The sequence below is a fragment of the Hippocampus bargibanti genome, linkage group LG05, assembly GCF_051943395.1.
Source record: "Hippocampus bargibanti isolate YZ-2025 linkage group LG05, ASM5194339v1, whole genome shotgun sequence".
NCBI classification, from domain to species: domain Eukaryota; kingdom Metazoa; phylum Chordata; class Actinopteri; order Syngnathiformes; family Syngnathidae; genus Hippocampus; species Hippocampus bargibanti.
The window spans coordinates 23,711,148-23,724,624 of record NC_142738.1 but is presented as its reverse complement, the minus strand read 5'-3'; the positions used below and the strand labels follow the sequence as shown (position 1 = coordinate 23,724,624).

Below are 13,477 nucleotides of genomic sequence, written 5' to 3'. Positions count from 1 at the left end.
ATAAAACACTTCATTCTATCAAGATAAAACAAATGGTCTGGTCGAGATGCGTGAGCTCTTGTTTTGTAATCTATGCAGGTTCAACTAACTTGAGAAGATACAGCAGCTGGTCTCTCAGTCATGTGGCTATTTTAGAAGCTGAGTAACTGCAGACATTTAGCGATAAAGCAGGCAGTGACTGCTGGAGTTGTATCTGATCTCATTTTACAATATCTCAAACAGCGTTTAGTTGAACATTGTATTTGTCTAATCATTTGTTTTTTTGGTTATTGTAAAACCATTCATAAGATAAGGATGGAGGCAGGAACTGACAAAGAAGTAAGTACTTTTGTTGTTGTTTTTTAACTTCCAGAGAAAATAATACAATTGTGGATGTGCTCTCTCTCTCTCTCTCTCTCTCTCTCTCTCTCTCTCTCTCTCTCTCTCTCTCTCTCTCTCTCTCTCTCTCTCTCTCTCTCTCTCTCTCTCTCTCTCTCTCTCTCTCTCTCTCTCTCTCTATATATATATATATATATATATACAGTAAAGTCTCGTTATATCGATACGCAAGGGAATCCGAAAAAATATCGATATAACCGGGACTATCGATATATCCGATCCTGTGGGGGGGGGTGCGTAAATGCGGCATCTTTGTTATGGCATGTAATTTCATCATTGGGTTCATGGATTGCGTATCTAACATGTTTTTTGTACAGTAGTGAAGTGAAAAATAAAGTTGTGCATAAAATAAAAACGTCTTTACACTTTTTAATGACTATTTCATTTCAAAAATGCAACCAACCAATGCTAAATCGTCAAGTTCTATTCACACGAAGCCACGAACGCCGGCATATACAATCATATGAAAAACAGTGATTGTTGCAAACAATAAAGATATCTGGATGCAACACAATTAAATACTGTACATGGATGAAAAACCAAAACTGCAACATTTACATAACTTACGTGACGTTCGAGTGGCTGAATAGAATGCCGGCGCGCAGCTGTGACGTTACAACAGCTTTTTGACTGACTCAAGAAACACAAAAAGTGATGTTGGTTGCCCTTTAATGCACAGTATGGAATGTACAGTCATTTTCAAAATCATGACGCTTCAGCAGACAAAACAACAAACATTGTTGCAAAAAAACGCTTGCAGTCATGTAACAGTACATGTACATAACACTGCAATTAGTATGTATGTAAGCTATTTAAAAAAGTCATCAATCTTCTTCTGCTTCCCATTTTTATATTTTAATATGAACACTTCCATCTTGTTTAACGTTTCTAAAAAACCGGATGCATTTTCTACGGATTCAAAGAAAGATCGCGTGTCCGCAACCCCTTGCAACGCTTTTGTCGAAGTTGCAAAAGGTGTGCATTCAGTCGCTTCTTCTTCATCGTCATCAGCATCATCATCATCACGGGAATCTACTGTGGCATACTTGGCTTTGACCTCCGCTGCGATATCCGCATCTGATGAGCTTGGGAATGTCGCAATGTCTTTGTCGACTGCGACATACGATGCAATGTCGGCGACTTTTAGCTTTTCAGCCAACACTGCAAGAGGAATGTTGTCGTCATCCTCTTCGTTAGCTGCAGATGTTTCCTCACTGCACCCTGGATTTTCAAATTTGCAGTGACGGAAGCAGTTCTTGATGGTGTTTTCGGACACCGTGCTCCACGCTTTGGAAATTGCTCTGATGGCATCCAAAACAGTCCATTGTTGAAGACACACGAGCAGCCGTCTGATACACACGAGCTGCCGTCTGAAAATGGCGTCTGCTCGGGAGAGCTGCTCACGTAACAAGACACGTGACCAAGTTGACCAATGGCGCGACGGATATATCGATGTAAACAACAAAAATGGCCGGCGGGGGATGAAAAGGAGCACCGTAATAACCGGATTATCGTAACAACCGGGTATCGTACTAAACGGTACTAATTATACATAAAAAGACTAGAAATGTGCAAGGGAAATGAAAATAATATCGTAATAAGCGGTACTATCGTTATAACCGATATCGATATAACGAGACTTTACTGTATATATATATATATTTCTCTTTGTCTGTCTGTCTGTCTCTCTCTTTCTCTGTCTGTCTCTCTCTGTCTGTCTCTCTCTCTCTCTCTGTCTCTCTTCCCTCCCCCTCTCTCACCTGTTGTTTTTGTCTTGGGCAATTCTTTATTGATTTTTTTGTTCTTTGTGATTATTATGAAGAGCTGTATCTAGTTAAATCAGTCATGATGAAAAGTTCAGCCTTGACTACAATAAACAATTTCTCTCTATATCTACTTTTAAAAATGACATACCATCTCACCAGAATGCACATTACAATTATTAAGGTTTTCCAGGAGATCATATGGGAATTAAGCAGCGGTGCATCAATGTAATTTCACTGACAAATGACAATTACAGTAAAGTCTCGTTATATCGATATTCAAGGGAGTCCGAAAAAATATCGATATAACCGGGACTATCGATATATCCGACCCTGTTCGCATGTAATTTTCTCCGTGCGTGCATAGAAATAGTATCGATATAACGGGGATTATCGATATATCCGATATCGATATAACGAGACTTTACTGTATATCTATTTTGTAGACGGGAAATGAAAGAAGCGGGACAGCTCAGACCCTGAATCTGACTCATGATACCCATCCTGAGTCATCCACTACTGCCAGTGTTGAAGGTATGCATTGCAACCACCTCGTCATCATGACATTTTCAGAGTCAGCATACATCTATAAACGTGTCTATAAAATATTATTACTAACTCAATATCTCAGCAAAACGCTAGAAATTTATTATAATCGTAGTGGTTCCTGGTCCGGCCTCCCTGTGTGGAAATTGCATGTTCTCCCTGTGTGGTTTATCTCCGGGTCCTCCGGTTTCCTCCCACATTCCAAAACCATGCATGGCAGGCTGATTAAACACTCAAAAATTGTCCATAGGTGTGAGTGAGAGAGTGAATGGTTGTTCGTTTCTGTGAGCACTGCGATTGGCTGGCAACCAATTCAGGGCGCCCCCCCCCCTCCCGCCTAGTGCACCCCCCGCAACCCTAATGAGGATAAAGTGGTCTGGAAAATGGATAGATGGATCGTGTTTTCTTTATTTGCTTTGTGTTTCTACCTAGGACAAATAACCAGGTCGGCTGAAGGGAGTTCACTAAATCCTAAAGAGCAGTCCACTGATGCAACAAAGGCCAAGGTTTTAAAACCAACACTTCAATTGACTTTTACCACATTCACGGTGAAAAATGGTGAAGATTTAAAAGTGGACATACCAGTGCTTGGAAATCCAGCCCCAAAGATAGAATGGAAAAAAGATGGACACGCGGTCAAAGAGACATCAAGGCTGCAGATCTCAAACACATCATCAAAGACAGTTTTTCATATCAGACACGCGGGCAGGGAACATGTTGGCCAATACTCCATCACTGCAAGCAACAATGCTGGAAACTATACAGGAGAAATAACAGTGGTTGTTCTTGAAAAGCCTGACCCACCCAAAGGTCCTGTGAGAATCGATGAGGTCAGTTCTGACTATGCATCCATTTCCTGGGAGGCACCAGAGTACACAGGAGGCTGCCAGCTTGACAATTATGTCGTGGAGAAACGTGAGATTACTAACATTGAGTGGCAAACAGTAACAGCGACAACAGTGCGAACCACAATCAAAGTCACCAAACTCAAGACTGGTAATGAGTATCAATTCAGAGTGTTTGCAGAAAATAGGTATGGAAGGAGTGCAGCCATCACATCTTCAATTGTACTTGCACAGTATCCATTTAGCGTGCCGATGGCTCCTGGGACACCTTTTATGTCCACAGTAACAAAGTACAGCATGTTAGTTGAATGGACACACCCAGCCAGAGATGGAGGTAGCGCTGTCACTGGCTACCACCTGGAACGAAAAGAGAAAAACAGTATATTATGGACCAAGCTGAACAAATTTCCCATATCTGACACCCGATTCAAAACAAGTGGCCTGGAGGAAGGTATTGAATATGAATTCAGAGTTTTTGCTGAAAATATTGCTGGACTCAGTCCATCAAGCAAGATATCTGACACCTATGTAGCGAGAGATCCCTGTGATCCACCCGGTAAACCTGAAGCTGTTGTAATTACAAAGGAGAATATCACACTCCAATGGCGCAAACCCAGCAATGATGGTGGTAGCTCCATTACCGGCTATGTTGTTGAAAAGAAAGAGCTTTCAGATGGCCGGTGGATGAAAGCAAACTTCACCAATGTTATTGAAAATCAGTTCACAATTACAGGTCTGACAGGAGGCCACAATTATGAGTTCAGAGTAACTGCCAAGAATGGTGCAGGTGTTTGGAGCAAACCTTCTGAAAGTATAACCATACTTGCTGAAGATGCCATTGAAGGACCTTCTGTGTTCATGGATCCCAAATTCAAGAGTACAATTATAGCTCGGGCAGGCGAAGCATTTACAATTGAAGCCGATTACTTTGGAAAGCCCCTCCCCGAACTAAGGTGGTTGAAAGATGGTGAGGAAATCAATAAATCTACACCAAGGACAGATGTAAAAAACACCCTGACTCATACAACACTGACTATCAGGGACTGTACACGAGTGGATGGAGGGCACTTTGTCCTGAGCCTCACTAACGTCGATGGAACAACATCTGTGTCCGTTAATGTGAAGGTACTGGATCGACCCGGTTCCCCAGATGGACCTTTGAAAGTGAAAGCTGTCAGTGGTGAAAAATGTAACCTTCATTGGAACTCTCCATCCAATGACGGTGGTGCCAGTGTTTCACATTACATTGTTGAGAGAAGAGAGACAAGTCGTGTTGCATGGACAGGAGTCGATGACCATGTTGAAGCTGTCAGTTACAAAGCAACAAAGCTGACACCCGGGAGAGAATACATATTCCGCGTTTGTGCTGTGAACAAATTTGGTGTCGGGGAGTTCCTGGAATCAGAGTCTTTCATTGCACAGAATCCTTTTCAAACACCCAGTGCGCCTTCTACCCCTATCGCCAGTGTGACAACTGAAGACTCTGTAATGCTGACGTGGGAAAGACCCGAGTCAGACGGGGGATCTGAGATTGATGGCTACATCCTAGAGAAACGTGATAAAGACGGTGTTCGGTGGACTAAATGCAACAAGCGGAGACTGAATGACCTGCGTTACAGATGCACAGGACTCACTGAGGGACATTGTTATCAGTTCAGGGTATCGGCGGAGAATACTGCAGGTGTTGGTGCACCCAGTGAGGCAAGTGATTATATTAAAGTGTGTCATATATCCTATCCTCCTGGGCCCCCTACCAACCTCAAAGTGACAGACCATTCGTGCAGTACTGTCTCTCTATCCTGGTCCAAGTCTATCTATGACGGTGGAGCCCCCATTACTGGATTTGTTGTCGAGATGAAAGAAGCAGCAGCTGATGACTGGATTACATGCACGCCAAACACAGAAGAAACAAAATACACCATAAAAGCCCTGAGACAAAATGCAGAGTACAACTTCCGGGTACATGCAACAAATGCTAATGGAGCTGGTGAGCCTGTGGACTTAGCGGGGTCAGTGGTCGCCGCTGACAGACTGAAGCATCCTGAAGTGGACTTAGACCCAGCTTTGCGAAAGCTAGTTAGTGTTCGGGCCTGTTCAACATTACGTCTTAATGTCAGCATCAAAGGAAGGCCAGAACCTGAGGTCCATTGGTCAAAGGAAGGTGGTCCTCTCTGTGAGCGTGCGCAGATATACGTGACAGGCTCCCACACATTGTTGATGATTGAAAATGTAAACAGAAATGACACTGGGAAGTATACGTTGACGGTTTCTAACTGCAAAGGCTCCAAATCAGCATTTATCAATGTTCGAGTGTTGGACACTCCCAGTGCACCAACAAACCTGCAAGTGAAAGATGTCCGGAGAGATTCTGTCTTCATCTCCTGGCAGGCTCCTCTCATTGATGGAGGAGCAGTGATCTCACATTATGCCGTGGAAAAAAGAGAGGAGGCAAGAAAGGTGTTCACAAGCGTGTGTAGTAACTGCACAAGAAATTCATATAAAATTGACAACCTCCAGGAGGGTGGCTTTTATTATTTCCGTGTATTGGCCGTAAACGAGTTTGGAAGTGGAAAAGCAGCTGAAACTGTTGAGCCTGTTAAAATGTCTGAAGTGCCTCTTCCTCCTGGGAAAATCACTCATAGTGATGTCACTGGTGCCAGTGTACAACTATCTTGGGAAAAGCCAGATCATGATGGAGGAAGCAAAATTACATGTTATATTGTTGAAATGCAGGCAAAGGGACATGACGAGTGGAGAACCTGCTCTGAGAGTAAAACACTGGAGACAGTCGTTAATGGACTGACAAAAGGAATGGAGTATTTCTTTAGAGTTAGTGCTGTGAATGAAAAGGGGAGGAGTGAACCAAAGCTCCTGTTGATGCCTGTCACTGTAAAAGATGCAAGCGCTCAACCTGTTATTAATTTGCTGTCCACCACATTCAGTGTGAAAGCAGGTAATGATTTAAGGATTGATGTGCCGTTCAAGGGTGCACCACAGCCAACAGTAGTTTGGAAGAAAGATGGCAACATATTGAAGGAGACCTGCAGGGTAAATGTGTGTACATTGGTTATGTCATCTCAAATCATAATCAAAGATGCAACGAACATAGATGTTGGCTTGTATCAGGTAACCGTTACAAATTCCGCTGGAACTGCATCTGCTGAAATCCATGTTAATGTTCTGGAAAAACCTGGACCGCCATGTGACTTCACTGTGGAAGAAGTGAGCGCCGACTTTGTGGCTCTGATATGGCAGCCACCGCAATATAGCGGGGGCTGTCAGATCTCAAATTATATTGTTGAGAAGAGAGATGCTTGCAGCGCAATATGGCAGACTGTGTCAGCCACCATTGCCAGGACTTCTGTAAAAATATCCCGCCTGACACAGGGCACTGAATATTACTTTCGAGTTGCTGCAGAGAATCGTTATGGGAAGAGCCCCTTTGTTGAGTCTGAACCTATAGTTGCCCAATATCCTTTCAAGGTTCCAAGTCCACCGACCAATATTTCTGTTGCGAGTGCCTCCAAGTCTGTCATAGTTGTTACATGGAACCCGTCAAGCAGTGATGGTGGCAGCCCTATTCTTGGCTATCATATTGAATGCAAAGATCAAAGTAGTATTCTGTGGACAAAGTTAAACAGAGGTCTAGTGACCGACAATCGATTCAAAGTTACAAGTCTTGAAGAAAGCCTCATATATGAGTTCCGGGTATATGCTGAGAATATTGTTGGTGCAGGTCCCCGCAGTAATGCCTCTGAACCTGTTGCAGCGAGAGACCAGTGTGATCCCCCACGCAACTTGACAGTCTCCAACATAACAAACTCTTCAGTTTCTCTCTCATGGGAGAAACCACAATATGACGGTGGGGCTAAAATAACTAGTTTCATTGTAGAGCGCAAAGACCTTCCTGATAGTTGTTGGCTCAAATGCAACTTCACCAACTTACTCGACAACTTTTTGGAGGTGACTGGTCTCACAGAAGGTGAACAATATGATTTCAGGGTCCTTGCAAAGAATGCAGCTGAGCTCTTAAGTGCACCTTCTGAGACCACAGGACCTGTCACAGTGCAGCGCGATCGAGAGCCACCTAAAATTATAGTCGAGGACAAATTTCAACAGGTTTTGGTTGTGAAAGTGGGTGATCTTCTAAGAATAGATGCTGACATCTATGGCCGCCCCAACCCTACAGTGTTGTGGTCAAAGAATAGTAGAACTATTTGCACAAAGGGTAGGGTTGAGATTACGGCAACTAAGACGCATACATCTCTGATAATCCGGGAAAGTGTTCGAAAAGATTCTGGACAGTATGTTCTAAGTCTACAGAGCACTGCGGGTACTGCATCTGTTGCGATTACATGTAGAGTCTTAGACAGACCAGGCCCTCCAGCTGGACCGCTGCAAGCGTGTGGACTTACAGCAGAGAAAGTCACCTTATCGTGGGGACCGCCTCATGAAACGGGCGGTGCAGAGATCATGCATTATATGGTTGAGAAATGTGAAACCAGCCGTGTAGCCTGGACCCTTGTTTATGGTGACTTGACGGCAACTACTTGCAAGATAACTAAGCTGCTCAAAGGAAATGAATACATATTTCGGGTGAGGGCAGTGAACAAGTATGGTGATGGGGAGCCTTTGGAAAGTGATCCTATCAAGGCCGTAGACCCCTTTACCATCCCATCCGCTCCAACAGATGTTGAGGTCACAAGTACAACGAGTGATGCGATGACGATCCGCTGGAAGCGACCAGTATCTGATGGCGGAAGCCGAATCAGTACGTACATCATTGAGAAGCGTGACAAGCAGGGCATTCGTTGGATGCGTGTAAATCAGAAACCTGTCTACGACCTACGAGTCAAAGCCTCTGGCTTACATGAAGGGTGTGAATATGAATTTCGTGTTTTTGCAGAGAATGCTGCAGGGTTAAGTGAACCCAGTATACCATGTGCTCTCACCATGGCAGAAGATCCAATGTTTCTGCCTTCACCTCCTGGAAAGCCTACACTTGTCGATTCTTCCAAGTCATCAGTCACTCTGTCATGGAGCAAGCCGCTGTTTGATGGTGGAGCACCTGTCACTGGGTACAAAGTTGAATTCAGAGAATCTGCAGAAAAAGTCTGGGCAGTTGGGACTCATAACACAGATAAGACTAAGTTTAAAGTAACTGGTCTCAGTTCAGGTATAGAATATGTGTTTGTCGTGAGATCAATAAATAAGGTAGGCATCAGTGAAGCCAGCCCTGAAACAGATCCTTTTGCAGCTGTTGACAAAGAAGAAGAACCCAGGTTTGACATTGACACAGAAATGAAGAAGACACTCCATGTTAAAGAAGGAAGCGCTTTCACATTCACCGTGCCTTTTACTGGAAAACCGACTCCCTGTGTGAGTTGGGAAAAAGCAGATGTGGATCTAAGAATCAGAGGACTGATCAACACCACCAACTCTGTCACCTCCATTACTGTGGAAAGGGTGACTCGCGATGATACAGGCAAATACATAGTCAAATTGCAAAATGCTGTTGGGAATGCCTCTTTGACTCTAAGTGTGAGGGTTCTGGATTCCCCTGGTCCACCAATACATTTAGCTGTTAAAGACGTGACCAAGAACTCTGCCACAGTTACCTGGGACATCCCTGAGAATGAGGGAGGAGCCTCTGTTACGAACTACCTTGTTGACATCCTGGAAATCAGCAGGAAAGGATGGACAAGACTCACAGAGAGATGCCACAGGTTGTCTTACAAGGTGGCTGACCTGGCAGAGGGAGGGATCTACTACTTCAGAATCACTGCTGAAAATGAATTTGGCATTGGTGTTCCGGCTGAAACGAGAGAAGGAACAAGAATGACAGGTAAGATCTGAAGAAATCACATTAATTATGTATCAAAATAAGTTATTCAGTCAAATGGATCTCACCAGACAGAAATACTAACGTACTGCAGTATTGTAATCATATCAGAACTTTGTTCCATTGTATTCCGTTGGGTAATTCTCTCTTTGTGTATTTTGTATTAGATTCGACGGACTGGGAAACAAACCCGGGTGCTTAGTTTGTCTCTCTCCCAGAGTTCAGCTCCACTCTTCTGCATGCTGAATAGATTACTGGGCGATTGAAAATGTGTTAAATGTATAGAAATAAAACTTATTTCAATTCACACATACTGTGTTGCAGTCAAGCTAAAATGTTTCTTGGGTTAGAAGATAACTCATGTTGACTGCAGCAAAGTCAGGCCAATGTACCACAACCATAAATGAACTGCCACCAGTACTGTATTGAAAAACTGAATTTCCTACAAAACCTAAATTGATTTGTGATTTGTTGGCAACCAGTGTATCCTGCTATTCGGCCAGTCAACAGGAACATACTTTTATCATCCTTGTGACTTGGTAAGGACAAACACTCTAGAAAATGTATAGAAAACCAACATTTAAATATCTATCAGTGGGTCATCAAATAATATTTGTTAGCAAATGTCATTTATTTCACCTGAACTTCTTACGTTTGCTTTTGGTGATACGAATAAAATTCATACAATTCCAGAGTATAATTTTAAATCACACATCTTCCGTTCCAAAGGGTAGGGTTTAAATGTTTTCAGTTTACTCTGTGCATCTCAATATTAAGACTTTTATTATGATTTCTGATAGGGCAAACTAGGATGTATTACACTATTTAACGCATGAAATAATAACCGTTATCTTAAATTATTGTCAACTTTATTCCGGTTCTTAGACCCGGATCTCTTAAGCGAACGAAGAGAACCGGCTCCTCACAAGGATCCGACTTTCTCGCCCCCAGTCTTCGGTTAAAGCCGCACATGATTGGTCAAGATCCGTGGTAGAGGCGTGACAGGATAATTACAGACACACGCAGCAGTGAGGAGGACGAGGAGTGGTTAGAGAAGCAGAAGCACACTGTGAGTAGCACATGAAACAGGAAAGGGCTTTCTGATTCTGATTCTGAAAAGACTTTCTCAAAGAATCATACCAGAACCATATATGACAAAGAACGTGCTGCAGTCCAAGAACGGGTCAAAAAAGCCACAGCTGTTTGTCGAACAACTGACTGCTGGACATCCCAAACCACGACATCCTACATGTCAGTTACATCTCACTTTATTGAAAACTTCAAAGTGGGGCCATGTCTGCTGGATTGTTTTGAGTTCAATGAAAGACACATTTCTGAGAACTTTGAGGGGAGCTGAGGAGTTACTGCAGGACGCATGCACTGTTTTGGAGCCATTTGAGCAGGTCACTGGAGATCAGTGTAGACAGGTACAGTGGACAAATGTTATCACATTATGTTGTTATTATTATTATTATTATTCAATTATCAATTTTACTAGTTGGGATTATAGCATTATTAATATGAAAAGCAAATTAGTGACAGTTCATCATCAGACCAGAGTAACCACAGGGAAAGTTAAAGTTAACATCCACTAACTCTGTGCACATATAAATAAAAATATTTGATATGGTGTGTTTTTTTTTACACGAGTAATTCGTTTTTCGCATAATTTTACATGATTTTTGGGAGTTAATTAATTTCAGCAACAAAAAAACTGAGGAGCCATTTGGGAGCTGAAAAGCCGGATCTTTTTAGTGAGCCGAATCAAAAGAACCGGCTCTTTGAAAAGAGCCGGAATCCCCATGATGTGTAGCATGTGTTAGTGTATTTAGCTCGCAACTGGGTTTGTAAACTTGGAGCATGTCAACCGGCATGTAAGGGTTAACAAGATCACCGGAAGTAAAGTGGTACGGTGGTACCGCAATACAGTATTTACAAGACACTACTTTCACGTCGGGAAAGACTGTGCAAGATGGGGACAACGGCGAGTCAACTTGGAAAGGATTTGCTCTCAGAATATCAAGTAAGTGGCTAAATATAAGAATCCTTAAAAACACGATAACGCCCTGACTGCCCAACGTTAACTGGGTGGCGCTGCGTTACCATTCTGCCAAAGACTTGTTCCACCAATGTGAGACAACTTCAAACATTTTAGCTAGCCCCCAAAAGAGGAATCAAATCTTGGATGCACATTTGGAATTTCAACCGACAGCGGGGTCTCATCCCCAAGTCATTTTGCCAAGTGTAAAGTAACACGTTGCTAAACACTACGTCTTGCATTTCTTTTTGTGCGTGTATGCTTGTGGTAACTGTCACCCCACTTCTAGGAGCTGACGTTTTTAACCAAACAAGAAATTCTTCTGTAAGTGACCATATTTTATGCTACGCGCTGAATGTATTTGCTATATGAATGTCACGATTTGTACGTCGGTGATCATCGAACCTGATATTATTGTTGTGGCTTTTTATCAGGGCACATAAAAGATTCACAGAGCTGCTCACAAAAGATGAGAAAGAGCTCCCAAACGTTAGGGTTCCAATGGCGAAAATACTCACCCTTCCAGAACTCAAGGTTGAAAAAACACTCCATGTGGTGAAAGATGTGTCATGTTGTCTCAAGGAAGTGTCCCAGTTATGTCACCTCAACTGCAGTGATCTTTGTACTGTTTCCTATTTCAGTCCAACCCATTTAGAACGAGGATCTGCCACGTCTTTTCAACATCTGAAGTAAAAGATGGGAGCCTCACCTTTGAGGACTTTCTCGATCTTTTGAGTGCTTTCAGTGACTCTGCAACACTGGAAATCAAGTCCCACTACGCATTCCGCATATTTGGTAAAGGTGTTTGACAATAACCTTGCGCTTGTATTCACCAAATTCCTTTTTGATGCTTTTGTCTCATTTTTAGACTTTGATGATGATGGAACGCTTGACTGTGGTGACCTGGAGAAACTTGTCAACTGCCTGACTGGAGAGACGGAAGACACAAGACTAACCCCTGAGGAAATGAGACAGCTCATCAACAACGTGAGTAAAAAGATGCAGTGTCAACAAGTGCTTTAATTGAAAATAAATACGCGGATTCCCCTTACTCTACTATGCCAGGTAAAATAGGCGGTTAAATAAAATCTAGTTCTTGGTTTTGTGCTCATGACTGTCAGTTTTGTTTGGTATGCCTTGAGTTAAATATATATATATATATATATATATATATATATATATATATATATATATATATATATATATATATATATATATTGTAGTTAAACATTAAAGTATATATTGACTTCTAATTTAATACAACTATGTATTGACTTATTTTGAATTACTATGATTGTCAGGCGGTCCAGTGGTTAGTGTGTTGACATCAGAGTACAGAGGTACTGGGTTCAATTCGAGATTCAATGGCTGATTGACACTCCAAATTGTACCATATTTTGCTGGTCCATCTTCCATCTGTGACATCGTCACCCTTCCCTTATCGTCCGTCTGTCCTTATTCACAAAATAACAATCCTTTGATGTCATCTGTCCTTGTCCTTTGAAAGCGATATATGCGCTTGCTATTTGTGCTTGCATTTCACCAGTCAGTCTTGTCCACACAACAAAAATAAATACATACAAGTGTCTGTGCCTGATGTTATGATGTCACTCGGATCACTAATCAAATCAGCACTATCTTAATACTGGCAGTTAAAAGGAAAAAAAGTGCACAACATGCTAGCGCACAATTTATAGTGAAAAGCACCAAAAAAAGCTTGCTCTAGTATTTTTAAATTGTTTGTCCATTTCCTGCCACACTCAAATTATGAGATTTGTGAGAGGTGCATACCACAAAACACAAGAGAGGAATTAGTGTGGGCTCTTGTGAAGGCCCAGTATGACAAGATGCGAGATGTCCTGCCTCACTGCGGCCCACATAAAGCACAAGACACACACATTTGTGATATTCCAATACTACATTCCAATGTTTGTTATTTAGATTCTTGATGAGTCAGACATTGACAAGGATGGAACTGTGAACCTCTCAGAGTTTCAGCACGTCATTTCAAGGTCACCGGATTTTATCAGGTGAGCATAAGAATCTAGCATAATTAAAAAAGGGT

The 13,477-nt window shown here is 42.3% G+C and overlaps 2 protein-coding genes and 1 long non-coding RNA gene across 5 annotated transcripts in view; 2 read left to right on the top strand and 1 right to left on the bottom strand.

Moving 5' to 3' along the window:
• Positions 1 to 171: 171 nt before the first annotated feature.
• Positions 172 to 10,833, top strand: LOC148898259 (titin-like). Of its 2 annotated transcripts, none has more exons than XM_088997364.1 (4): positions 172 to 318; positions 2,588 to 2,675; positions 3,120 to 9,377; positions 10,260 to 10,833. In XM_088997364.1, exons 1-4 carry the CDS (start codon positions 295 to 297, stop codon positions 10,334 to 10,336), a joined length of 6,447 nt encoding a protein of 2,148 aa, XP_088853490.1. In that variant the 5' UTR covers positions 172 to 294; the 3' UTR covers positions 10,337 to 10,833. The 2 variants fall into 2 exon arrangements, with proteins under 2 accessions (XP_088853490.1, XP_088853491.1); XM_088997365.1 differs by lacking the exon at positions 10,260 to 10,833 and adding an exon at positions 9,542 to 9,687 and having other exon boundaries at positions 173 to 318.
• Positions 3,753 to 12,060, bottom strand: LOC148898258 (uncharacterized). Of its 2 annotated transcripts, XR_016115076.1 has the most exons (4): positions 11,931 to 12,060; positions 9,151 to 9,347; positions 8,485 to 8,606; positions 3,753 to 3,889 (listed from the first exon to the last, which is right to left on the bottom strand). It is a non-coding gene; the product is annotated as an uncharacterized LOC148898258 (long non-coding RNA). The 2 variants fall into 2 exon arrangements; XR_016115077.1 differs by lacking the exon at positions 8,485 to 8,606 and having other exon boundaries at positions 3,754 to 3,889.
• The window catches only part of cib1 (calcium and integrin binding 1 (calmyrin)), a 2,461-nt gene continuing 186 nt past the window's right edge, over positions 11,203 to 13,477 (top strand). The window contains exons 1-6 of the mRNA XM_088997375.1: positions 11,203 to 11,397; positions 11,702 to 11,736; positions 11,847 to 11,946; positions 12,054 to 12,207; positions 12,281 to 12,399; positions 13,354 to 13,442. Of these exons, the coding sequence (XP_088853501.1) occupies positions 11,347 to 11,397; positions 11,702 to 11,736; positions 11,847 to 11,946; positions 12,054 to 12,207; positions 12,281 to 12,399; positions 13,354 to 13,442 (548 nt within the window). The 5' untranslated portion in view covers positions 11,203 to 11,346. The remainder of the gene's footprint in view (positions 11,398 to 11,701; positions 11,737 to 11,846; positions 11,947 to 12,053; positions 12,208 to 12,280; positions 12,400 to 13,353; positions 13,443 to 13,477) is intronic.

Bases quoted from the DNA above. Each gene is read 5' to 3' on its own strand.
- LOC148898259 (XM_088997364.1), top strand. From the start codon at position 295: ATGGAGGCAGGAACTGACAAAGAA. The intron at 2,676-3,119 runs GTATGCATTGCA...GTTTCTACCTAG, and splicing joins CACTACTGCCAGTGTTGAAG to GACAAATAACCAGGTCGGCT. The intron at 9,378-10,259 runs GTAAGATCTGAA...TCCGGTTCTTAG, and splicing joins AGAAGGAACAAGAATGACAG to ACCCGGATCTCTTAAGCGAA.